Here is a 23,582-nt window from a genome sequence, read left to right on the forward strand (position 1 = left end):
CTAGTGGTTTGATTTTGGTTTTCCTGCGAAAAGAAAAATGAACGTTTGAACGGACCAACATATAGATACATGATGATCGAGTTTTTTTTTAGCAGAGTACAATCGAAGTCGCTCACATACACGAGCGTACACTCACTCCTATGAACGCACACACGCACACCCTACCCCTATGAGCACCTTCGAGAGACTAAGCCGGCACATCATCTTGAGATTGACGAAGTCGCCACTGACGCCTTCGTTGTCGACGGGAACGTCTCCTCCCACTGAAAGCACTTCGCCGAAATACCTGGAATAAATCCAGAAAAATGCAAGCACCAACGTCAAGTCTGGGACTTGAACTCTGGTGGGCAGGGGATACCACAGTCCTCCTAACCATCCAACCACGGGTTGGTTTGCCATGATGAACGAGTTGGAGATGCCTAAATAGCCCTCAGGTTCCCTCTAGTAGGAGTATAAGAGCATGTCTAGTAGAACCCTCAAACCCTTAAAACAAAAACCAGTTTTAAGGGTTGAGAATTGCACATTTTTGACACTTTAAAGGGTTGAAAAACAGGGGCAAAGACTAGAACCCTCAAACCCAACCCTTATAACGGAATATTCCGTTATAAGGGTTGGGTTTGAGGGTTCTAGTCTTTGCCCCAACCCCAAACCTTAAAACTGTCATTTGGCATTGCATAATTTTCACAAGACAAACATAATAAACCTTCAAACAAACACGGAAATAAAGATCATTGATGCATGGTTTAATAGTTTTTACATCACACAATCATCATCTTCTCCCTCTCATCGGCACCATCACCAAAAGGTTGCACTTGGCGCCATTTCCTAGACCACTTGCACGTCCATCAAGCACCTCCATTGGAGTCATCCACACCGCCATCGCCACCACCACTCATCGAAGTGTCACCTCGAAAAGTAGAGGACACACCAAGAGGATATCTTCCGCTTCGGTGTAGTTTGTCGACCGCGCGTGTGGGCGGGAAGCGGCGGTGAATGCCTCCTCCCCTATCTCGGCCACCTCCTCCTCGTCATCCCCTTCATCCTCCTCATCTTCTCCAACCTCCTCACCAAAGGGTTCTAGAGGCGGAGCCCCGAGGTCCACCTCCGCGTCTTGAAGGAGGTCCATGAACGAGGTTGGGTTTGCCATTTCCTCGAACACCTCGTGCGCGGCGGGAGGAGGTTCAGCGACGGCGGCGACCGGGGGCGCGGGCTTCTTCTGCGCCGCGACCTTCTTCCGCTTCGGGGATGCGCCGGCGGCCTTCGAGGAAGCCCCTCGCGGCCCACGCGGGGAGACCTTCGGCCGGCTCTTCTTCGCGGGGGCGGGCTGGACGGTGCCCGGGGCTGCCGCGGCAGCGGCCGGGGCGGGAGGAGGCGGTGCGAGGCCCGCCCGTCGCCGCTTGGCCCCGACATGGGTCGCCGCCACCACGTCGGCCACGGTGGCCGCGGCGTGCGGGGCGGGGGCGGGGGCGGGCGGGGCTGGCGCGGCGGCCTGGACGGGCGGGGCCGGCGCGGCGGCGGCCTGGGCGGGCGCGGCGGCGGGCGGGGGATCCATGGCGGCGGCCGGGGCTGGGAGGCGGCGGTTTTCGCTCCCGTGCTGGAGAGGAACACGAGTGCGGGTTCTTCTACAGGCTGGGATTCGATTTGCAGGTTCGACCTTTAATTTCTTTTACGGATTTAAGGGTTTAAGGGTTCTAGTCTACGTCGTTTTGTCGACGAAAACTGTAAAAAAAACGGTTATTTTTAAGGATTTAAGGGTTTGAGGGTTCTACTAGACTTGCTCTAATACAGTAGATTTTTTTATAGTTTAGTATGGATTTAGAAATGAGGTTCGTAGTAGTTGACCTGTGACGCCCGCGAATCTGGTTCGCCTTGTGACTTGTCACCCTAGCCTAGCGTAATAAAAAGAAAAAGAAAAAAAAAACGCGCTCGCTCAGGCGGTTTGACATAGTCACGCTACGGCAGAAAGGGTGGAGGTGTCATTCGTGTGCAGCGCATGCGATGCGAAGGCATCCTTATATTCAGGCAGAGTTGGAATGGACATGCTCCTGCGGCTCCGGTCTTCCTCCAAACCAGTGAGATCCAGCTAGACATGCGCGCGCGCATCTTCCACAACTGAAGGCACGCGGGCGTCGTCTCAGACGCCGCCGGCCCATTCCGGCCCCCGCTACGAAGGCGGCCTCTTGGTAGCCGGCCATGAACGGCGGCGAGCGGACCTGCCGATCGATGTTGGAGTTGCACGCCTAGAAGGTTATTAGTCTTCTTCTCCCTTGTTTATTTTGATCCCCTCCGTGGAATCCCCGTCAGATTTCGCTCTCGTTTCCGTTGGTGTTGGGAGCAAACGCAGCATCGGTCTTGGCCTCGTGGTTTAGGTCTTAGAAAAAATAGAGCCGCAGTGACAGAAGTACGTAGGCAGGACAGGAGCTGGTACTGGTAGCACAAATCCCAAATGGAGGGTCCACGTTGCATTTTTTTCTTTTCTTCTTTCACGCGAGCGAAACAAACTTGGGCTGACCGCGTCCTGGCCCAAGAGCCAAGAGAGGAGCAGTTACGTGGACGGCTTCCCCTGAGCGATCGGCGCGAACCGCAACGTTTCTTCCGCGATGACGCACGGCACGGCAGGGGCGCTCACTCCATTCGTCCGTCCCCTCTTTCTTTGTGACGATTGATTCTGTTTCAGGAGGCAGCTGCTCAAGCGCGGAGGGAAGAAGCCTGCACATAAATCTCTCCTCTCTGGCCCCGTGGAAACGCAGAGGTGGAAGGGAGGTCGAGGGCGGCCAGGCGGGCGATGGCCACGGCTGCCGCTGACGCCGCCGCCGCTGTCCCTGACGCCCGGAGGTGGACCAAGGCCGGCCCTTCCTCGCCGGTCACCACCGCCATCTTCCTCTTCTTCTTCGTCGTCGTCGTCGGCGTCCTCGTCTCCGCCCGCTGGATCACCACCACCGTGAGTCCGGCCTCCTCCTTTCGCTCCCAAGTTTTTGTTTTCCTTTCCGCCCCCGTGAGTCACGGCCATCCGTTAGGCTCGCTCGCTCTTACGTTAACGTACACGGATTTACGTGTTTGTCATCGTGCATGCAGACTCATTTGGCAATCACCAATCTGGATCAATGGCGCACACAGCCGGTAGGTAAGCTCATTCCCTTCTTATTTTGTTTTACGTACCATCGCTTGAACGGATTTGAACCGAATAATACTCTATATTTTACTCTCCACTAACTAGAGTGACATGAGTGCATGGTGTTCTTCTCCATGCTCCGGATTTAATATGCTTTTGGACATCGGTACATGCTAGTGCGTCCTTGTTTCCAACAACAGATCACTCTTCCTAGTGCTAGGGGATGTCTTGGTAATGTAAATCACGTTAAACATTTTCTCAAAAATAAACTTTACATGGTTGATTCGTCCAAGAATATTTTTTGTAACAAAGGACAATTTTCTGCATATACTGCTGTATGGAGTTTCAACTTTTTTTTTTAACAACTTTTGGCTTGTGTAGAACGCTGGGATTTCAAATTTGTTGCGAAATACGACCAGCTTTTCAAACAGGAATGCTCACAACCGTCGATCCGATCTCCGTGCAGGCGATCCTGACAGGCACGTATACCACCTCCATCCCCGCCATTCCGGCCGGGCCGCCGCCGCCGCGCCCCACCTATTCCCTCTCCTGTTCGGCGCCGCCGCTCGCCCGCGACCCCGACATCCCCAGCAACATCTCCCAGACCCTCTCCCTCGCGCTCGCCTCAAACGCCACCTGCGCCTCCCTCCCCGACCCCCAGCCCATCCCCGCCGCCGCCGCCGCCAACGCCACCTGCCCCGCCTACTTCCGCTTCATCCACGAGGACCTCCACCCATGGCGCGCGGCGGGGGGCATCACGCGCGCGATGCTCGACCGCGCGCGCGCCACCGCCAACTTCCGCCTCGTCGTGCTCCGCGGCCGCGCCTACATCGAGCGCATCGCGCCGGCCTTCCAGACGCGCGACCTCTTCACCATCTGGGGCATCCTCCAGCTGCTCCGACGCTACCCTGGCCGCGTCCCCGACCTCGACCTCATGTTCGACTGCGTAGACTGGCCGGTTGTCCACGCCGACGAGTACCAGGGGGACAACGCCACAGCCATGCCGCCGCTCTTCCGCTACTGCGGCGACAACGAGACGCTCGATGTGGTCTTCCCGGACTGGTCCTTCTGGGGCTGGTAAGCAACTGCTCCTCCCTTTCTTTCGCTTGTATATTTCTTACGCATTCTGGCATTCCTATATCACCTAACATCCGGGTTGCTGCTCGCTAATAGTGCATTGAGTCCGAAGTATAAAAACATCACCTGTGATTCATGCACCATTACTGTTATGCTAATCATGTTTTTACTAGGACCGGATAGTACCCCCTCTGTAAACTATTATAACACCGATTTACTTTAGTGATCTATAAACGATCTTATATTCATTTACAGAGGGGGCAAAGACAATGTTCTTCATGTGACACATGGTTTGGAGTACGTAAGTTTTGATTCTTTGACAGCCCCAAGGACTTTCCAAACTTGATCAATTATTTCTTGACGTAGCCATGGCCGATCAGCGTATCTCTGCTGTACTGCTACTGACTATATTTTGTGCGTGTATGAAACGCCGATGCATATCTTTACTCTAGTATCAACTGGATCCCCTGTTTTTTTTGCTTTGAGAGCAAATCAATGAACGCAAACTGGTAACAATGGAAGAAAGAGCAGTATACTTTCCTGAAAAGTTCAGTATCTTGGGAAGTGGATAAATTTTAAGTTCATAATAAATGGTGAACCAAAATTAGCTCTGTTCTTTTATGCTTTGATTTTTGAACGAAGTACAAACGCTCAAATTAACTTTTTTTGTCACAGGGCCGAGATAAATATAAAGCCCTGGGATGCACTACAGAAGGATTTGAGTGTTGGCAATAAGAGGGTGAGATGGATAGATAGAGAACCTTATGCTTACTGGAAAGGGAACCCAGAGGTTGCAGCTATAAGGCAAGAGCTGGTTAAGTGTAATGTGTCCAGTAAACAAGAATGGAATGCACGGATTTACAAACAGGTACTTGTTTGTGTTTATGTTGCACTGCTCTCTGTCATACTTGAAGGGAGTTTTAACATTCCATTGTATTCTCACAAGTAGAAAATCCGATTATATATTATTCTTCCAATCCTTCTGATCTAGAGCATATCATTTTTTTCAAGGAAAATATTTCTGATGGTGCTTATGGCTTATTAGCTTGCTTGCTTTTGTTATTTTTCATTTAGGATTGGATCAAAGAGAGCAAGGCAGGATACAAGAAATCAAATTTGGCTAATCAATGCACCCATAGGTTTGTTTTCTTTCATTAAAAATTAGGTAAGACTTGTTTGCTCTGTCGTCAGTATTGAAATTGTTATGTTGGGTGATAGGTACAAGATTTACATTGAAGGATCAGCATGGTCGGTCAGTGAGAAGTATATCCTAGCTTGTGATTCCATGACGCTGGTGATTAAACCAAAATACTACGATTTCTTCTCAAGGGTGCTGATGCCCACTCAGCATTATTGGCCAGTTCGAGATGACAGCAAGTGTAGCTCAATAAAATATGCTGTTGACTGGGGAAATTCTCACAAGAAAAAGGTATGTTAAACACTACTATCTAGCACCTAAAAATGATCATTCTGGTTTTTATATGAGCTAAAACGCATTGGCCTTTAGTGGAAATTATCATACTCTCTCGGATCCATATTAATTGTCACTCAAATGGATGTATATAGCACTGAAATAAGTCTAGATAGATCCATTTCAGCGACAACTAATATGAATCGGAGGGAGTACCATCCTTCCCTGTGAATTTGTAGTACGCTTATAACATGTTTCTCACACCTCCCCTTCAAAATCTGTTCATAGGCACAGCAAATAGGAAAGAAGGCAAGCAAGTTCATTCAACAAGAACTTAGTATGGACCATATATACGATTACATGTTTCACCTCTTAACTGAGTATGCTAAGCTCCTAAGATTCAAGCCAACCAAGCCACCTGAAGCTGTTGAGGTCTGTCCCGAATCTTTGGCCTGCCAAGCCATAGGTCGGGAGAAGAAATTTATGCAAGACTCCATGGTGAAGTCTGCGAACGTTGCAGGCCCATGCAATCTGCCTCCTCCCTTCAGCCCTGAGGAATACAGAAAGCTACAACAGAGGAAAGAAAAGTATATGGACCAGGTCGAAACGTTGGAGCGAAATGCTTCAAAGCTCGAGGAGCGAAATGCTTCTAAGCCCGAGGATAGCAATCCCGAGGAGCAAAATGCTTCAAAGTCTGAGGAGCGAAATGCTTCAAAACCTGAGGATAGCAATCCCGAGGAGCGAAATGCTTCAAAACCTGAGGATAGCAATCCCGAGGAGCGAAATGCTTCAAAACCTGAAGATAGCAATCCCGAGGAGCGAAATGCTTCAAAACCTGAGGATAGCCATCGTTGAGAACTTCCTGGTTTTTTACTTCCCCGAGGACACGCATATAAAGTTTGCTCAATTATTTAGCATTCATGGCTGTACTAATTTTGTAGTGGTAATATCAACAGCTTCTTATTTGAATGTTCATACGTGTAACATCTAGAAAAGTTAAAGATAATTTTAAATCTCCCTCACCCCCTTCCATTTACGCGTTGTTGATTTTTTCTGACATTAACCTCTGTTTCCATTTGTTATTTTAGTTGGAGCAATATATTTTGTAAGGGTATTAGAAATCCTATTCTTATTATGTTCATTTTTTTTGTCATTCCTTTGATTGATTATGTCCATAGTGAATGCATTTATTTTGGGTTCACCTACTGTGACAATGTTCCTTACATCTGCTGCAATTACGTTTCTTAAACTTCAAGCCCAAAATGAACATGCCCGTTATCAGATATCCAACTTAGGTTTGCAGGGTATTATAAGTGCCTGATGTGGTCTCTCTTACCAAAAGAAGCTATCGCCTATGTTCCAAAACAATTGATTCTGGGTTTGTCCTAAGTCAAACTTACTAAATTTGGTGAAGTCTATAGAAAAAATATATTAACATCTGGAACACCAAATTAGCCCCATGAGATTCTTTATGAAATAGATTTTCATACTATGTGTATTTTGGTTTTATAGATCTTAGCACATTTTTTATATAGTTGGTCAAATTTAAACTAGTTTGCATAGTCACAAACAAGTTGGGGTAGACTAGAGCTGAAACCCATAAGATTTCATAGCCAACTCATGGTTCTGACACATGCATAACTAATTTGACTTAGGACAAATCTAAAACTTTAATTATATTGAAACGGATGGAGTATTTGCTTCCTCAAGTGCAGAAGTTTAAAGTATGATATAGTTACGGACAATTTTGCATGTGTTTGAACATTTAGAGCATTTTTTTCATTCTCAAGGAGCTTAGCATTAGCATGGAAAGCTACGGAAATTGCTTTTGGAGGCCGAGTTCCATGGAGACCTCCAAATGCAAAATTCAAATTTCATGAAAATTTATATTTTTTATTTCAACAAATTCTGAAAAAAATACATAGATAGATGAGGTATAATGCACAAGTGTATAAATTTTCAAGACTAAAATAGTCAGATCAAAGACTTTTTAACACATGATACTGTTCATCTTTTTAGACCATAAATTTGTCTTTTTTTTGTACAGCTTGCGTTTCAAAGTATTTCAACCTAAAATTTTACACACAAATGGCTCACATCCTTGTTTAGTTGTACATTTGTTTTCAGATTTTTTTTAAACCAAAATTTACAAAAATTTGGCATCCATGGAGGCCGAGAGCCAAAACGCTATTCTCGGAAAGGTAGGCCTACTCATACTTCTTTTTTTTTACATTATACACATACTTCTGTTTGCCCTGCCGACTTGTGCGTCTTTTTTACTGTACTTAAGCATAGGCAACAGTACACCTTTTTCTTGTTCTAGAAAACGCGCATTCAGTTTATGGTGTGCGATTGTGGGAGTGTCTTACCTCGATCAGAGGCGACGGGTTTGTGTTATATATCAGGGGCGCACCTCCATGTATAGCGCATACAAGTTGGAGAGATTACAGGAGAGGATACTTGACGAGAAAGAAAGATGGAGTAGCTATCAAATTACAAGATAAGAAGATAAACTACCTAACAACCTATCTCTACAAGATCCTACTCGGTTGGCTTGTATATGAAGATATGGTGCGGATGGTTCATGATTCGTTTAACACCCTCACGTAATCACAACTAAATCAAGTTGAGATTATGCTTGAAGTTTTCAAAGCTCCTTATAGGTAAAGCCTTAGTGAATCCATGAGCAACTTGGTCTCTAGAATGCACAAACCGAATGTCAAGTTGTTTCTGTGCAACTCTTTCCCTGACAAAATGGAAGTCCATCTCAATATGCTTTGTTCTGGCATGAAACACTAGATTTGCAGAGAGATAAGTGGCACCAAGATTGTCACACCATACACATGGGACTTGAGCACTTTTTATGTCAAGTTCTTTTAACATGGATTGAATCCAGATGGCCTCAGCTGTGGCATTTTCTAGGGCCTAATATTTTGCTTCTGTGCTAGACCTGGAAACGGTAGCCTGCTTTCGTGCACACCATGATATCAAGTTAGGTCCAAAAAATATTGCAAAACCACCTACTGAGCGCCTATCATCTAGACATTCTGCCCAATCAAAGTCATAGAATGCACCGACTAGAGTAGATGACGATTTGCTGAAATTAGACCAATGCTCAACATATCTGACTATCCGTTTTGCAGCAGTCAAATGGACAGTAGTGGCTGCATGAAGAAACTGACATACTTTGTTTACAGCAAATGAGATATATGGTCTTGTAAGGGTCAGATATTGAAGTGCTTGCATTTGATGAGCTTGTCACAATAATATCATCAACATATATGAGAACAAACATGCAAGTGTTGAACTTGTAGTAGATAAATAATGAGGTGTCAGACTCGGATGGAACAAACCCAAGTGCTTGCATTTTGTGGCGAAGACGAGAGTACCATGCCCGTGTGAAAGGACGTGGATGTCGCCTAGAGGGGGGATGAATAGGCGCTTTAAAATAATTACGGTTTAGGCTTGAACAAATGCGGAATAGAACTAACGTTTGATTTGTCAAGCACAAAACCTAAAACAATTAGGCTCACCTATGTGCACCAACAACTTATGCTAAGCAAGATATACAACTAAGTGATAGCAAGATATATAACAAGAAACAATATGGCTATCACAAAGTAAAGTGCATAAGTAAAGGGTTCGCGTAAAAGATAACCGAGGCACGCGGAGATGACGATGTATCCCGAAGTTCACACCCTTGCGGATGTTAATGTCCGTTTGGAGCGGTGTGGAGGCACAATGCTCCCTAAGATGACACTAAGTCCATCGTAATCTCCTCACGCCCTCGCACAATGCAAGATGTCGTGATTCCACTAAGGGACCCTTGAGGGCGATCGCCGAACCCGTACAAACAAGGTTGGGGCAATCTCCACAACTTAATTGGAGGCTCCCAACAGCACCACGAAGCTTCACCACAATGGCATATGGCTTCGAGGTGACCACAAATGCTCGGGGCAATCTCCACAACTTTATTGGAGACCCCGACACTTGCCCAGAGCTTTACACCATAATGATTGAGCTCCGAGGCACCACCAAGCTTCTTGGACGCCAAAGCATCCACGAAGAACAATCTCTAGGGTACCAAGTACCAAAGGGTAATAAGCTTATCAACTTCTCACTTCCATGTATCACCGTGGAGAACTCAAACCGATGCAACTAATGCAATGGCAAGAACACAGGAAGTGGTCAAGTCCCTCACACTCAAATCCATCCACAACAACAAAAGCTATGGAGAAATATGAGAGGAAGAACAAGGAGTTCACAAAGAACTCCAAGATCAAGATCCAAGGGGTTCCCCTCACATAAAGGATAAAGTGATTGGTGGAGATGTGGATCTAGATCTCCTCTCTCTTTTCCCTCAAGAACTAGCAAGAATCATTGGAGGGATTAAGAGTTAGCAAGCTCTAAGAAGGTCAACAATGGGGGAAGAACACGAGCTCAACGGATGGATTAGATCCAATGGGGAAGAAGACCCCCTTTATATAGTGGGGGAAAGAATCTTCTCGTTACTCCCACTTTCAGCCCGAGCACAGTGGTACTACCGGACGGTAGATCCAACTGCCAGGAAGTAAAAAATTACTTCCGTTCCTACCTCCGTTGAGGCTGCGGTTGTGCAAAAATCCGACGGCACGGCAGTACCGGACGGTACTACCGCTCCTAGAGCAGTACTACCACTGGCACCTGTGGTACTACCGCTGGCCACTAAAACTGCCATAACTTCCGCATACGAGCTCCGAATCGAGCAAACTCAAGCTTGATGGATTCAGGACAACAATAGCTATCCAAAAGCGAGTGGAAATCTTAAGAACATGCAGATGTGAAAATGCCAATGATATATAGATGTGACACCTCTACAAATGAAGAACCGGCAAAAACTTCCAACATCGAAAACATCATAGAAGATGCATATGGACTCCGTTTTCGATGAACTCGAGCTTGTCATGAAGATGACCATAAGCTCTAAAACTCACAAAAGAGAAACACCAAACAAGAACCAAGAAATATGATGCAAGGATGCAAATGGTTTGATCTCTCAACGAACGATACGATCAAGCTGCTCACTTGAGGGCCCCCCTTGACAGTATGGCAATCTATCCTAAAATAGAGAAACCTATCAAGGGCAAACCTGTACCTTACACCTAGTCCTCTTGAGCTAGATGACGATGATCTTGGCTTCCTCAAGATGGACCACCTTTCTTGATTGCGTTGGTTTGACGAAGACTAGTTGATTGCTCCCCCATACCCACTATGTGTGAGCCACTCTTCAACACATCTTCACAAATCCATTGCCACCACAATGGACGACAAGCTTCAAGCATGATATCTTTGTGATGCTCCACTTGAAATTGCACACCGCAATCTTGATGACGATCGCCACTTGATGTCATCCTTCATAGGTTGAATGGGATCTCCCTCTTGACGCAAACCCATGGAAACACACCAAACCCCACATAGAACTCTCACAAAGACCATGGGTTAGTACAAAAAAGCGTTATGGACAATGCTTACCATACAATGAGATCACTTGATCCCTCTCGGTACATCTTGTACTCTTTGCTTAGTCTTGATTAACCTTGTGTCTTTATGACCAATCTTTGGATAATACTTTGAATACCACCTTGGTCATCAAATAAACTCCTTGAAACCAACAGATGGACTTCAAGAAGTGCCTATGGACAAATCCTTCGAATATAACTCAATGCAACCATTAGCCCATAGGGATTCTCATCAGTTACCAAAACCACATACAGAGAAATATGCTCTAACCCCGTGGAGCTTGCTTCAGCCCCATACAACGCTTTGTAAAGTTTGCAGACATATGAGAGAGAAAATTTACTTTCAATCCGAGGAGGTTATTTCAAGTAGACTTGCTCCTCCAGAACACCATGAAGAAACACATTATGTACATCTAGCTGTCGAAGGCTCCAACCGTGGAAACAACAAAGAGACAAGACAAGACGAATGGTTGCAGCTTTGACAACTGGACTGAAAGTGTCCTCATAGTCTATGTCGTACCGTTGTTTGAAACCTTTTGCAACAAGCATAGCCTTATAACGATCAATGGTTCCATCAGATCTCCGTTTAATCCTGAATACCCACTTGCAATCAATAAGTTTTTTACCTTGCTATGGAGGAACCAAGTGCCATGTTTTATTTTTCTTTAATGACATGTACTCCTCATTCATGGCTTGCTTCCACTAGTCATCACGAAGTGCCTCTTCAAGCGTATGGGGTTCACCTGTGGAGCAGATCATACCATATTTGGTTAGATGCTTATAGTTAACCAGTTGTATTGCCCCTTGTTGAAGTCGTGTACGTCGTGTCATGGGTGTAGAAGATCCTAGGTGATCAGCAACGCCTGGTGCCGCAGATCCCAAAGGAGATTCATCGGCAGCTGAATCTTCCCCTACTGGATCTTCTGTGGCCGAACGTAGAGGGCTGGGTGATGTAGGTGGCGCAGAAGATCCCGGCCCGTGAGACGGATCATCAAGGCTTGATGATGGCATATCAGCCTCAGGTCCGGTACTGGTCGGGTGAGTGGAGGCACAAAGATCAGCGTGTGACCCCACGACTGTCGAGCGAGTCGTGTCGCGCCTCTTGCAGACCATAGGTTGGCGACGGACGGGTGCACCGTGTGAACCAGTGGGAGGCTGCCGCGCGACAGACGATGACGGGCGTGATGCAGGGGATGCACTGCGTCCAGCTGCTGGTGCCCACGTGACATAGGGCAAGTCCTGCAGACGTTTGGCGCGTCGATCGATGGAGTCGATCCTGCGTCGAGATTGCCTGTTCTGCTGTCGAGCTGATCCCAAGGAGGATCTGCCTCCTGTTTCGGGACACATGAAATATGGATCAATTTGATCCAAATTTTCACTGGTTTCTCCTGCCTCATCTCATGTACGATCATCACAAATCTCATGTATGCGATTAATGGGGTTAGTCAACAATTGATCATCAATATTATTCCCCCTTGGTCGAAATTGGTGAGATGAGAGGGTAGAAGTAGAATTTCCTTTCGGAGAAGGGCGACAACATTAGGATGGAGGTTAGCAAAAGGAAATTTTGTCTCATCAAATACCAAATCATGAGAGATGTAAACCCGACCTGTTGAGACATCTAGGCATTTGACCCCCTTGTGTTGAGCACTATAGCCAAGAAATACACATTGTTTCGAGCGAAACATGAGTTTGCGGGTGTTGTAAGGGCGAAGGTTTGGCCAGCATGCACACCCAAAGGCACGAAGTGATGTATAGTCGGGTTTAGTGTGAAGAAGTCTTTCTATCGGAGTTTCATTGTTGATGACACGACTAGGAAGCATGTTTATAATATGAACGACAGTGATTGCGTTCAACAGACCTGTTTTGCTCGTGAGCATGGGGGCATGAGACATGATGGGAGATGCCAAGTGTTTGGAAGAAGGATTTTTTTATATTCTCCTCCCCAATCATATTGGACCGCAATGATCTTGTAGTTACATTTGCGTTCAACGAGTGCTTGAAAGTTGTGAAAAACTTGAAACACATTGGATCTTTTCTTAAGGAGATAGATCCAAGAGATTTGCTATTTACTTCAATAAAGCCGACATAGTAGGTGTGTCTACCAACAGAACTAGGGGCAGGACCCCATACACTAGAAAAGATCAATTGTAGTGGTTTGGTAGAAATACTAGAAGAAATAGGATATGGCAATTGATGACTTTTAGCACGTTAACATGAATCACAAATAGTCTCAGCATTACGCTCACCAACATACGAGGGCTTATTTTTTCTAAGCAAACTTTCAACTAAAGAAAAAGAGGCATGTCCTAATCGATCGAGCCACCGTGTTGATGGGATTTTGACAACACCATAGGCTTGTTTATTTGACCTTCTACGCTCCAGAATCAACGGATAGAGCCGTCGAACACATCTACCTCGAAAGTTGATTTTTCGTTACCCGATCCTTGATAAAAAAGAAGGGATGAAATTCAAGGAAGACATGCTTATCAAGAGCAATTCTGTGAACTGAAAGCATATTTTTGTCGGCAATAGGAACATGCGGAATTATTTTAAAGTGAATTTTTCGACGAGGGGTACTAAAAGTTGAATGACCAATGTGACAGATTTGCATACCTTCACCGCTGGCAGTATGGATTTGATCCTTGCCCCGGTACTTTTCCTTCATGGTTACTTTTCAAGTTCATTGGTAATGTGATTAGTAGCACCACTATCAACATACCAATTTGTGTCAACGCCATAGGAGCCATCTGCCGCGGCAGCAACTTTGTCCTCGTCCAGGTCGGAGGCTTCATCTTCGTCATGGCGATACCAGCAGTCATTTGCCGTGTGCCCGGGCTTGCCGCAGATTTGGCAGCATGGGGTGTCCGAGCGAGGTGTGTCCATGCCACCGCCGCGAAGGTTCTTGTTGGTGTTGTTGCAAGGGTTGGAGGAGTTGTTGTCATGGCCGCTGCTTCCTGATCTCCCCCTGCCATGGGAAGATCCACGCCCACGAGAGAAGCCGCCGCGCCCACGAGAGGCAGCGTTGGCAGATGACTTGAATCCACCGCCCAATCCATGAAACTGAGCCACGCGCTAATCAAAATTGTTGAGCATGGCATAGAGCTCATCGATGGTAACGGGTGTGACGCGGGCGTCGAGGGCCGAGACAAGAGGCTGGTAGTCTATGTCCAACCCATGGAGGATGTACGAGATTAGCTCGCGTCCTGGATGGGTTTGCCGGCAGTAGCGAGTTCATTGGCGAGACCACACATGGCGGCGAAGTAGGAGGCAACAGATTGGCCGCCCTTCTGCGCATTGATCAGCGCAGTCCGGATGTTGTTCACCCGGCTGATTGACTGCGACGAGAATATGCCCGTCAGCGTTACCCAAAGCGCGCACGTTGTGGTGACGGTGGTCACCGTGACGAGGACCTCCATGGAGAGGTAGTTGAGTTGGTAGCCCAGCACCTACTGATCCTCCCGGACCCAGAGTGGGTGGAGAGGGTTGGGCTCGGAGGTTTCCTTGCTGTCCTTGTCCTTAGTGACAAGGCAACAGGCCGGCTCCGGTGAAGATCCGTCGATGTAGCCATAGCCGTAGACGCCGGCGCCGCTGAGTTGCGGCGTGTTTTGTGTCCGCCATAGCACGTAGTCCGTGCGGGAGAGTTTCTCCGTGACCTGGCCATTGAGGCTTGGGGAAAAGGCGCCCGAGGAAGACATAGCTAGGCACTAGATGGGATAGGAGAGCTAGATGTTGTGGAGGAGATTGGCTCTGATTACCATGTGTGATTGCGGGAATGTCTTACCTCGAACAGAGGCGACGGGTTCGTGTTATATAACAGGGGCGAACCTCCCTGTACAGCGTATACAAGTTGTTGGAGAGATTACAGGAGAGGATACTTGGAGAGAAAGAAAGATGGGGTAGTTATCAGATTACAAGATAAGAAGATAAACTACCTAACAACCTATCTCTACAAGATCCTCCTCGGTTGGCTTGTGCATGAAGATATGGTGCGGCCGGTTCATGATTCGTTTAACATATGGTTCAATAAAAGAGAAAAGGTGGAGCATCTATGTATCAAAGTCAGCATATATTAACGAGATAGCGACTGCGCATCGACACACATTAACCAAACTGATTACCACACGACATACGAACTCTCAACGAGGAAGTAGCAGAATTCAAGAACTACAAGTGCTCAACTGCTGATCATGTGGGTCAATACTCCATACAGATTATGGCTAGGTCCAAATGCCCTCTTTCAAGTTTCCAACCAGGAGAAACCTTAGCATAAAATGAACATACTGGGCTGGGCAAACCACACACCAGTCTCTGTTTCTACTACTCAAGTGAGAAATGCCTGAAAGACATACTGTACCATTTGTCATATGATGAAAGTAACAAGTGAACTTCTCCATATAATACAGTATGCATATATACTGCAAGCCATAGTATCAAAGCAACTATTCTGTTTACAGGTTCCAAAAAGATGCAAATAATTAGCCATACAGTAATATTTTCTAAAGACCGACTTATTGACTCGCTACAGCAGCTAATATGAATTAAAAAATTATAAGAGGCATCAGATCCTAAGATAAGAGACCATGAGTTGTACATATGTCTAACGAGACCGAGAGCACGTATGATATCCAGGTCTTGACAGAGAACTGAAAAAACCTGCATTCTTACACAAGCTCATCTCTTCATGAAAAAGCCTAGTAGGATGCCCAGAATAGCGGCCACGAGCACGAAAAGTAGCGAGAAACCGACATTCTGCCTGCTGATTTCCCGTCTTAGGAGACGCTGTTAAATTCAGTCAATGAAACAATAAACTTTGTCAATGTTGAACTAGACTGTACGCCGGCATTTAGGTCTCACTGAAATGCAGAAAACGATGTAACAGAGAAGTAATGAAAACTTGGAGATCAGGAAATAGGTGCGGAGTTCTGCACTCGTTGAAATCATGAAATGCAATAGTGCTTGAAGATACGAGTGCATATTTTTACTACAAAGCTGGGTGGAATTATGAGGTGGTCATTCATCTGGAATGCACAAATTATCAGCAAAGCTTTCTCACCAGCCAAAGCCCCCCCCCCCCCCCCAAAAAAAAAAAAAAACCTTTGAATCTAATGCTGGCCCCTCGGTCTTTTTTGTTTATAGAATAAGCAAGAAACTCGGGTCTTATTGAATATTGAATCCAAGGTTCAATTAATAATACAAGAAAAAAACGTTTGCATAAGCAGGTAGAACCTACTAACCAGTTCCTCTCGAAGCTTATTGTTCTCTTGAATAGCAAAATTCTTCTCCTCCTTCATCAACTTCGAAATTAAAGCCAAGGGCTGCAAAGATATACATAAACGAGATCAATGTGTTATTCTTTGGCATCACCAGGCAACATAAGGATGGTATATACGGAAATGCAATTCGGCTGGTATATATTGTACATAAGGTGCAGTTACAGAAATGCTAAAGAGAACTTGGTACATAGAAAATTGCAGTTCGAACATAAATAATACCACCCCCCGAATTCAAGCAGCTACACAAGGTACATAGAAAATTGCATTCCAATTAATAAGGAAAAAATATGACTAGCTAAATAGGAAAGAAAGACCACAATAAATACAAAGGTCACAGATGTTGATTCACAAAACTTAATCAAATATCAATAAATTCGTATAGCAGGTGAGGTTGGAACTTGGAAGGATCGAAAAGAACATGGTTGAACTCAGAAATGAAAAGTTCTCAATACATATATTGAGTGATAACTGAGCATGGACAACATCTGCATGATAGTGCAAAATGATATGGTATAAGATAAGACATAAATAGGCCAATACAATGTTGAATAAAAACGTTATGAGTTATGAGAAAATGCAGTGGAAGAAAATAATTGCATCACAGATTTCATCAAGAATGCTAAGATATATTGGAAGACCAAAACTGTATACACCATTGTGAACTCTTAAAAGTAACAACCTTAGTGTTCTTATAAACACCAAAATCCTCTCTAGTAGTGGCCAATAGGAATTAGTTCAGCCTTTTGAATCTTTCATATTAGATTAAAAAACTGAACTTTTTAATATAGCTTATACCGCTTTAGAATAAAAAGTTAGACATAGCTTGTTGAATGTTTCAAGGGAACTCACCTCAGAAGGTATTGTTTCTGGTTCTGAAAGTTCCCTTGTTGTCTGCAAAGAAAGAACAGCTCTCAACCATAGGATGATGGGATCAGTGGCAAGGTCACAATTTAGTCAGTACAGGGCTAACACAGAATGACCGTGGGTTATTATCTGGTAGAGGAATATAGTTGACAGTAGTAAGAAAACTTGGCTGATGTTTTTACAGCCGTAGCGACCACTGAAGATCAAGATTTTACCTCTTGATAACTCCAACTTCCCAGACTTTCCTGATCAGAACCCTCATTTATGGATGTCGGTTTCGATGGTGGAGCGTAAACAACCTGCAGCTTCACCTCGTCCACCACGTTGCCCGATTCTTTGGTGAACTACCAAAAAATACCTCACTAGGGTTATTCAAGGTAAACTGACAATATATGCTACAGTACTGCCGTAGTCCAAACTCCGAAACACAGAAGTCAGCCCAATATAACATGGAGTACCATGTCTCCGCTGATATCCTTTGGTGCGATGTCCTGGCTCACCACGGCGCTCTGCACAAGGAACTTGTCCCTGCATTGCATATCCGGTGGCGCCTCCCGCTGCGCTTGCATTGTTACTGAAAACAACAATTCAGAGAGCACAACACAAGGCCTTAGCATAGAAAGCTGACGCTTCAAGAAAAAAAACATGCATAGTGATTGACTGATGCGGTCCATCAACTTACCTAGAACATCGAATGTTGATCGCGGTGGCACAATGCCGTTGTTTGGCCGGACGCAGTACTTCTTTGGGCTCGTTGTCTTAACCTACAGACCTAAGGGTGCACTAATTTAGTAGGAGTAAGTACTACAACAAGTCTACAATACAATTAGTATTTTGGTAGAGCTGTGAGATTTTTCTTAGATAAATGACAACTGTAGAATTTACTCCGGTTTTGAGGGGAACAAATAAACGGCAATCAGAATGATTAGATTACCTTGAAGGCGATGTATTGGTCCGTTGTGTTTGTTAGATGCAGTGAACACGAGATTTGCTTCTTTAACTCGACTGCACGGTCGAATAAAACAGAGGAACGAGGAAAGTTAGCGAAGCGAGCGAACAAATACGATCGAAACACCCAAAAAAAAAAAGTACTGAAAAGAGAGCCTCAAAGTCAGGAAAAACAAGAGAGGGGAAACATCAAAATCAGCCCCACAAGAAAGACTCATGTCAAGAACTTGGAAGCAGTTTTTTTTTTTACGCGGAAACCCACCTAAACTGTCGAAATAACAAACAAAATCGAAGCAACTGTCATCAGGACAAAAAAGAAACGCAGGGGAGAGAAACGTACAGGCGAAGCGGAGCTCGTTGGGGTCGATTCCGAGCAGCCCCCTGGACTCGGAGCTCATCTTGGACAGAATTTCAGCCAGAAATCAATCAGCACGGGTCTAGCTAGAGTGGGGTTTGGAAAGCTGGGATAGCTTCGACCCCCCTTCTGTTCGCCGCTTCTATTCCTGGAGCAGCGGAGGAGGAAGATGGGGAAACATGGAATTTCTGAGGGGAACGGGAGAGCCTGGCTCGCGGTAGGCAACGTGCGTATAACACCCAAATCGAGAGAAGTATTTTCTTGTCAACGTTTAGAAAAATTTCTCTTCCTCTCACGTTTTCCCCGGTGGAGAATTGACTGGTGGGAAAGGGAAGAAAGGGAGCGTGGGCTTGTTTCAGGAGGTGGTTCCGTTGTTACATCATGCCATTGGCATCGGTCCATCGGTAGATTGAAATGTCACGAGCATTGAGCCATACGTGATGAGGAGTATCAAAATGTCTCTTTTTGTACTGCTACTAGTATTAGCGTACTGCGTACGGCTTCAACCCACACAGTAAATGCTATTCCAACCAAACGAGGTTAGCTGTATCCTGCTCATGGTTGATCCATTAATATACTACCCGTTATCAAAAGAGAACGATTTCGTACTGCGTCCGATTCAAGGTTGGCGGAGCGAGAACGAATGTCGTAGACGAAGTAATCAAACAAGCAAAAAATAGATGACCACGGCAAAATAGGAAGAAAACTATCTTTATTAATGATTGATCTCTATTACAAATGATTGCTCCTCGTCTCTTTATATAAGGGTACGAGTCAAGGAATAAATATTCACCTAGCATAATGTGGGAAACCGTACGTGCTAAGAGTATCTCTAGCAGACCCCGTAAAAATACAAACTGTAAAATTAGAATACAAATAAAAAAACATTTTAAAGTCCATTTTAACAACGGCCAAACAGATATTGTAAAATAAACTGTAAAACTGAATAAAGAGCTTCTTCCTTCGGTCCGGCGGCCACTGTCCCTTCCTCCATTCGGCCGCGCCGGTTACGCCGGCCGCGTCCAACCCTGTCGGCGGTGTCCCGTCGCCCGTCAGCCGCATCCAACCCCTGTCGGCTGCGTCCCGTAACCCGTCGGTCGCGTCCAACCCCGTCAGTCGCGCCCCGTCGCACGTCGGCCGCGCTCCGTGGCCCGTCGGCCGTGTCCAACCGTGTCGGCCGCGCCCCATCACCACGTCGGTCGCGCCCAGCCTCGTCGGTCACGCCTTGTCGCCCGCCGGCCATGCCCCGTCGCCAGCTGACACTGTCCTGCTCTATTGCCACCCGCGCCGGCCGTGTCGTGCCCCTTTGCCGGCCATACCGGGAGGATTTCGGCAGCCAGGCTGAGGTCATGGGAGGCCACGTGAGGTCGAGCTCGTCCAATTCAAACCGGCGGCGATCGATTGCGGCGTCTAGCGGCCTTTTTCGACGTGCGGTGATGAATTCCTACGAGTTTAGGGCATATTCCGACAAACTCCGCGGGGGCGTGTTTGCTCCGACGAGGTTTGACAGGTATACGACGGTTCGGCCTTTTAACCTTCAAACATAAGGATTTCGGATGTGGCTTTTTCGTGTCCCTTAAAATATTTACGGTAGACCATTTTTACGACTTATGTTTTGAACACTTTTTTCGACCAAAACTGCAAAGCGTATTTTTTACGAATTTAACCACTTATACATGATATGTTAGAGATGCTTTAAGGCGCGCCTCGATGGGCTGTTTCCCAACACTCCTCATAAATAATTATACGTACATTTATGTCTTAAAACTCTAAAAAAATCCAAAAAAATAATAATATATAAATTGTTATATTACATGAATTGTCTCGTTAAAACATTAGATGAAAAAACATCGGAAAAATGTCACGAGCATTGAACCATACGTGATGAGGAGTATCAAAATGTCTGTTTTTGTACTACTACTAGTAGCGTACTGCGTACGGCTTCGACACACAGAGTAAATTCCTGCTCATGGTTGATCCATTAATGTACTACCCGTTGTCAAAAGAGAACGGTGTAGGCTCCCATTCGACTGGTGAGTGGTGACCTGAACCAAAGATATCGCAAGCATGCATGCGCCGTACGTATGAGAGCAGTTACCCAAGCTGTGCGCTCAACCGGATCACTCCAGCGTATAGGACTTTTGGGCAGCACTCTTACTAGTTCCACATAAATACAGATTTCTGTAGTTGGCAACTTTTCTTGAGCGGGCCACCTGTCCTTTGAACCTTCTGCCTCAACCCTTCTCTTCTTTGACGTGTCAATCATGTGCACCATTACGAAAGTACGATAATTATAAAAAAAGCTTTCGTTCCACTTTATATATAAAACAACCATCAACAACTTATAGATACAAAACCACACCATCACAACACACACCCAAGGCAAGATACACAGATGTTGAGCTCAGCAGCACCATCCCCACCACTATAAGAGCAGGCGGGGAACTCAATTGTGAACACGCCACCGTAAAGAGATGAAGTCGCATACGACGAACCGTGGGCTCCAAGACAGCATCTTCAAGAAGGTTACGATACCGGAGCGCCGCCACCGCCCGATCCAAGGATCAGAGTTTTCCTTGAAGCACCATAACGGACAATGAGAGCCGTGACGACGCCTTCAAGAAGGGAACGAGCTTCGCCGTCGCCGGTCCGTCCGAAGATAGAACCGATTTTCACCTCGGCCAATACTCACCGTCATCGAACGCCACACACCGGCTACCATGCCGCCCACACGAACATGGTCACCGGGCAACACCGAGCACGCGCTCTGCCCATGAGCACCGCACTACCACCCCCAAGGCCGCCGCCCCGGCATCCAGGACCCTACCACCACCGAACCCGAAACAAGCCGCTACCCCAACCAAAGAGACGAGAGAAAGGAGCCGCCCTTTCGTACCCCTGGACGCCCCTCAGCGCTGAGACCCAAAGGCCGACCAAAACTTGCCTCCATCGACCCGTCGTGCCGTACCTGTCGGGGGACGAGCTCGATCCTACAACACCGCGCGCGAGACAAGCTCAATCCTGCTGCATCGGGCGCGAGACGAGCTCGGTCCTGCGGCACGGGCATGAGACGAGCTTGATCCTGCTGCATCGGGCGCGTGATGAGCTCGGTCATGCGGCACCAGGCGCGAAACGAGCTCAGTCCTTCTACTCTGGACGCGAGACGAGGGATGGACCATAGCTGGGAGAGGCCCAACTCTTCGGCGCACGTAGCAAGCACTTGGCGAAGGGGCGAAGCAAGGATCGATAAGGTCCGCATGCAGATGACCCGATGCTGGAGTAAGCCGACCGTAGCCGCGGACAAAGCCGCCGAGCCACCATGTAGCTGTCGCGCCCCCGAAGGCCATCCCTCCACGCGCTGCCGTCCACGACCGAAACAGCAGCCACATCGGACTACTACCCAACCCGTGTCGTCCGCGAGCTCCAAGCGTCGAAGCCGCCGGGCACGCACCCGCACGTCCAACCGCCGTAGCCGAGCCAGAGCCACCACAGCGCCAAGAGCACCAGCAGCCGACGGCCGCTACACAAATCTGGCTGAAATCCCCCGCTGCCGACGATGTCCCTGCACGCGTCTCCAGAACCACCCACGCCGCAGCAGCTAGCCCCCAGCTTGGACGCCAGCCACCGCGTAGGGATGCGAGGATGGCGGCCCCGCAGTCTGCGATGCACCACATGTCAAGGGAAGAGGAGGCCCGAGATCCATGCGCAGCCGAGTCCGACGGCCAGCCGCGCCTCCGCCACCACCACACACCCATCACCGAAGTCGCCACAACCCTCCACGCCGACGCAACAAGAATTGCAGCGCCGCCATGCCCTACGCAGCATGGCGCCTCCGCCCGACGAAGTCGTCCCGCACCGACCTCCACCACGCGGAGGAGAGAGGAGGCCTCGCCGTCGCCCACGCCGGCAGGGCCTAGCCCGCCGGCGAGATCTGGCGGCAGCGAGGAGGGAGGAGACGGGAGAGGGGGCCTAGGGCCGGCGGCGGCATGGGTTGCCCCTCGGTCGCACACGGGACGACGGGGAGGGGGAGGGAAGGCAAAATGCAAAAAAATTGACCCAAAAGCGAAACTAATTCACAAAATGAACTGCCCGCGAAAAAATTTCACCTAGCCGACCCTTTTTGTGACGTCTTTGTCTTATGCGCCACACTATACTGTGTGGCGCCCGACGGAGCCAACATGCAAGCATAGGGGGGGGGGGCAAGTTTGTACATGAAGGGGACAAAGTTCGTATGAAATGATTTTTTTTGCTACAACAATTACTATTATAGTAGAAAAATCAATTTGTTAAGGGGACCCCCCTCGTCCTCCCCTAAAATCGTCCCTGGCGTCCCACACTATGTTATGTGACGTTCGAAACCTAGTGCAACGCCTAAGGCATATGCGTGACGCCTAATTTTTTTCAAACGTGGTTCAATTTATGAAATACTTTTGCTCTTGGATCAAATTTGAAAAATTTGCCGGATGACTCTAGTATTTGGAAGTTTATTATTCCTTCGTCAGTCTTTCAGTGCGAGAATTATAATTAGTTCGGGCTGTCATTTTCCTTCTGCGTTGAAAAGAACATGTTGTCCCCTTTGTGTGTGTAGTAGTTTCTACCCACCCTCTGCAAAGTCCGTATGAAATCGTCAATCATATATCATTTGATATCTGAACGCACCATACCGAAAGTATTGTTTTTCCAAATCCTGTTTTATTGGGTGATAATATATAGTACATGTGATCTGCCTGTTTTATTGGGTGGATATATAGTACTCCCTCCGTCCCAAAATAACTGTCTCAAACTTAATATAACTTTGTATTAGAGCTAATACAAAGTCAAGACATTTATTTAAGAACGGAGGGAGTACATGCGATCTGCCTTTGATGAACATATTTGCAGTAATGGAAACAAATAAGACGGAGGGAGTACCAAATGGCACTCTCTGCAAAGGAACATGCCGAAGATAGTAGGCAATTTTGGGCTGCAATAAACTCATATTCCTTCCATCTCAAAATAAGTGTCTTAAGTTTAGTATAATTTTGTATTAGTGCTTGTACAA

General features: G+C 46.8%; 2 protein-coding genes across 3 annotated transcripts; one reads left to right on the top strand and one right to left on the bottom strand.

Annotated features, from left to right (window-relative positions):
- The first annotated feature begins 2,027 nt into the window (after positions 1 to 2,027).
- Positions 2,028 to 6,741, top strand: LOC123403728 (O-glucosyltransferase rumi homolog). 2 transcript variants are annotated; one of them, XM_045097642.1, is made up of 9 exons: positions 2,028 to 2,247; positions 2,678 to 2,941; positions 3,076 to 3,120; positions 3,579 to 4,189; positions 4,865 to 5,057; positions 5,264 to 5,328; positions 5,408 to 5,618; positions 5,889 to 6,299; positions 6,339 to 6,741. In XM_045097642.1, the coding sequence occupies exons 2-9, from the start codon at positions 2,786 to 2,788 to the stop codon at positions 6,453 to 6,455; spliced, it is 1,809 nt and encodes a 602-aa protein (XP_044953577.1). In that variant the 5' UTR covers positions 2,028 to 2,247; positions 2,678 to 2,785; the 3' UTR covers positions 6,456 to 6,741. The 2 variants fall into 2 exon arrangements, with proteins under 2 accessions (XP_044953577.1, XP_044953576.1); XM_045097641.1 differs by having other exon boundaries at positions 2,035 to 2,247; positions 5,889 to 6,741.
- Positions 6,742 to 15,466: 8,725 nt separating this feature from the next.
- Positions 15,467 to 18,951, bottom strand: LOC123403729 (vesicle-associated protein 1-2-like). Its single transcript, XM_045097643.1, has 8 exons — positions 18,527 to 18,951; positions 18,173 to 18,243; positions 17,921 to 18,002; positions 17,697 to 17,812; positions 17,454 to 17,582; positions 17,224 to 17,265; positions 16,336 to 16,416; positions 15,467 to 15,880 (listed from the first exon to the last, which is right to left on the bottom strand). Exons 1-8 carry the CDS (start codon positions 18,582 to 18,584, stop codon positions 15,773 to 15,775), a joined length of 687 nt encoding a protein of 228 aa, XP_044953578.1. The 5' UTR covers positions 18,585 to 18,951; the 3' UTR covers positions 15,467 to 15,772.
- Between the last annotated feature and the right edge of the window lie 4,631 nt (positions 18,952 to 23,582).

The sequence above is a fragment of the Hordeum vulgare genome, chromosome 6H (genome assembly GCF_904849725.1).
Source record: "Hordeum vulgare subsp. vulgare chromosome 6H, MorexV3_pseudomolecules_assembly, whole genome shotgun sequence".
Taxonomy (NCBI): domain Eukaryota; kingdom Viridiplantae; phylum Streptophyta; class Magnoliopsida; order Poales; family Poaceae; genus Hordeum; species Hordeum vulgare.

What these genes read in the sequence shown, in the direction of transcription:
- LOC123403729 (XM_045097643.1), bottom strand. Translation starts at nt 18,584, where the DNA reads ATGAGCTCCGAGTCCAGGGGGCTGCTCGGAATCGACCCCAACGAGCTC. An exon ending in CAGAAACAATACCTTCTGAG is followed by an intron (nt 16,417 to 17,223) that starts GTGAGTTCCCTT and finishes ATATCTTTGCAG; the next exon opens with CCCTTGGCTTTAATTTCGAA. An exon ending in ATAAGCTTCGAGAGGAACTG is followed by an intron (nt 15,881 to 16,335) that starts GTTAGTAGGTTC and finishes TGAATTTAACAG; the next exon opens with CGTCTCCTAAGACGGGAAAT.
- LOC123403728 (XM_045097641.1), top strand. Translation starts at nt 2,786, where the DNA reads ATGGCCACGGCTGCCGCTGACGCCGCCGCCGCTGTCCCTGACGCCCGG. An exon ending in CCCGCTGGATCACCACCACC is followed by an intron (nt 2,942 to 3,075) that starts GTGAGTCCGGCC and finishes TCGTGCATGCAG; the next exon opens with ACTCATTTGGCAATCACCAA. An exon ending in GACTGGTCCTTCTGGGGCTG is followed by an intron (nt 4,190 to 4,864) that starts GTAAGCAACTGC and finishes TTTTTGTCACAG; the next exon opens with GGCCGAGATAAATATAAAGC.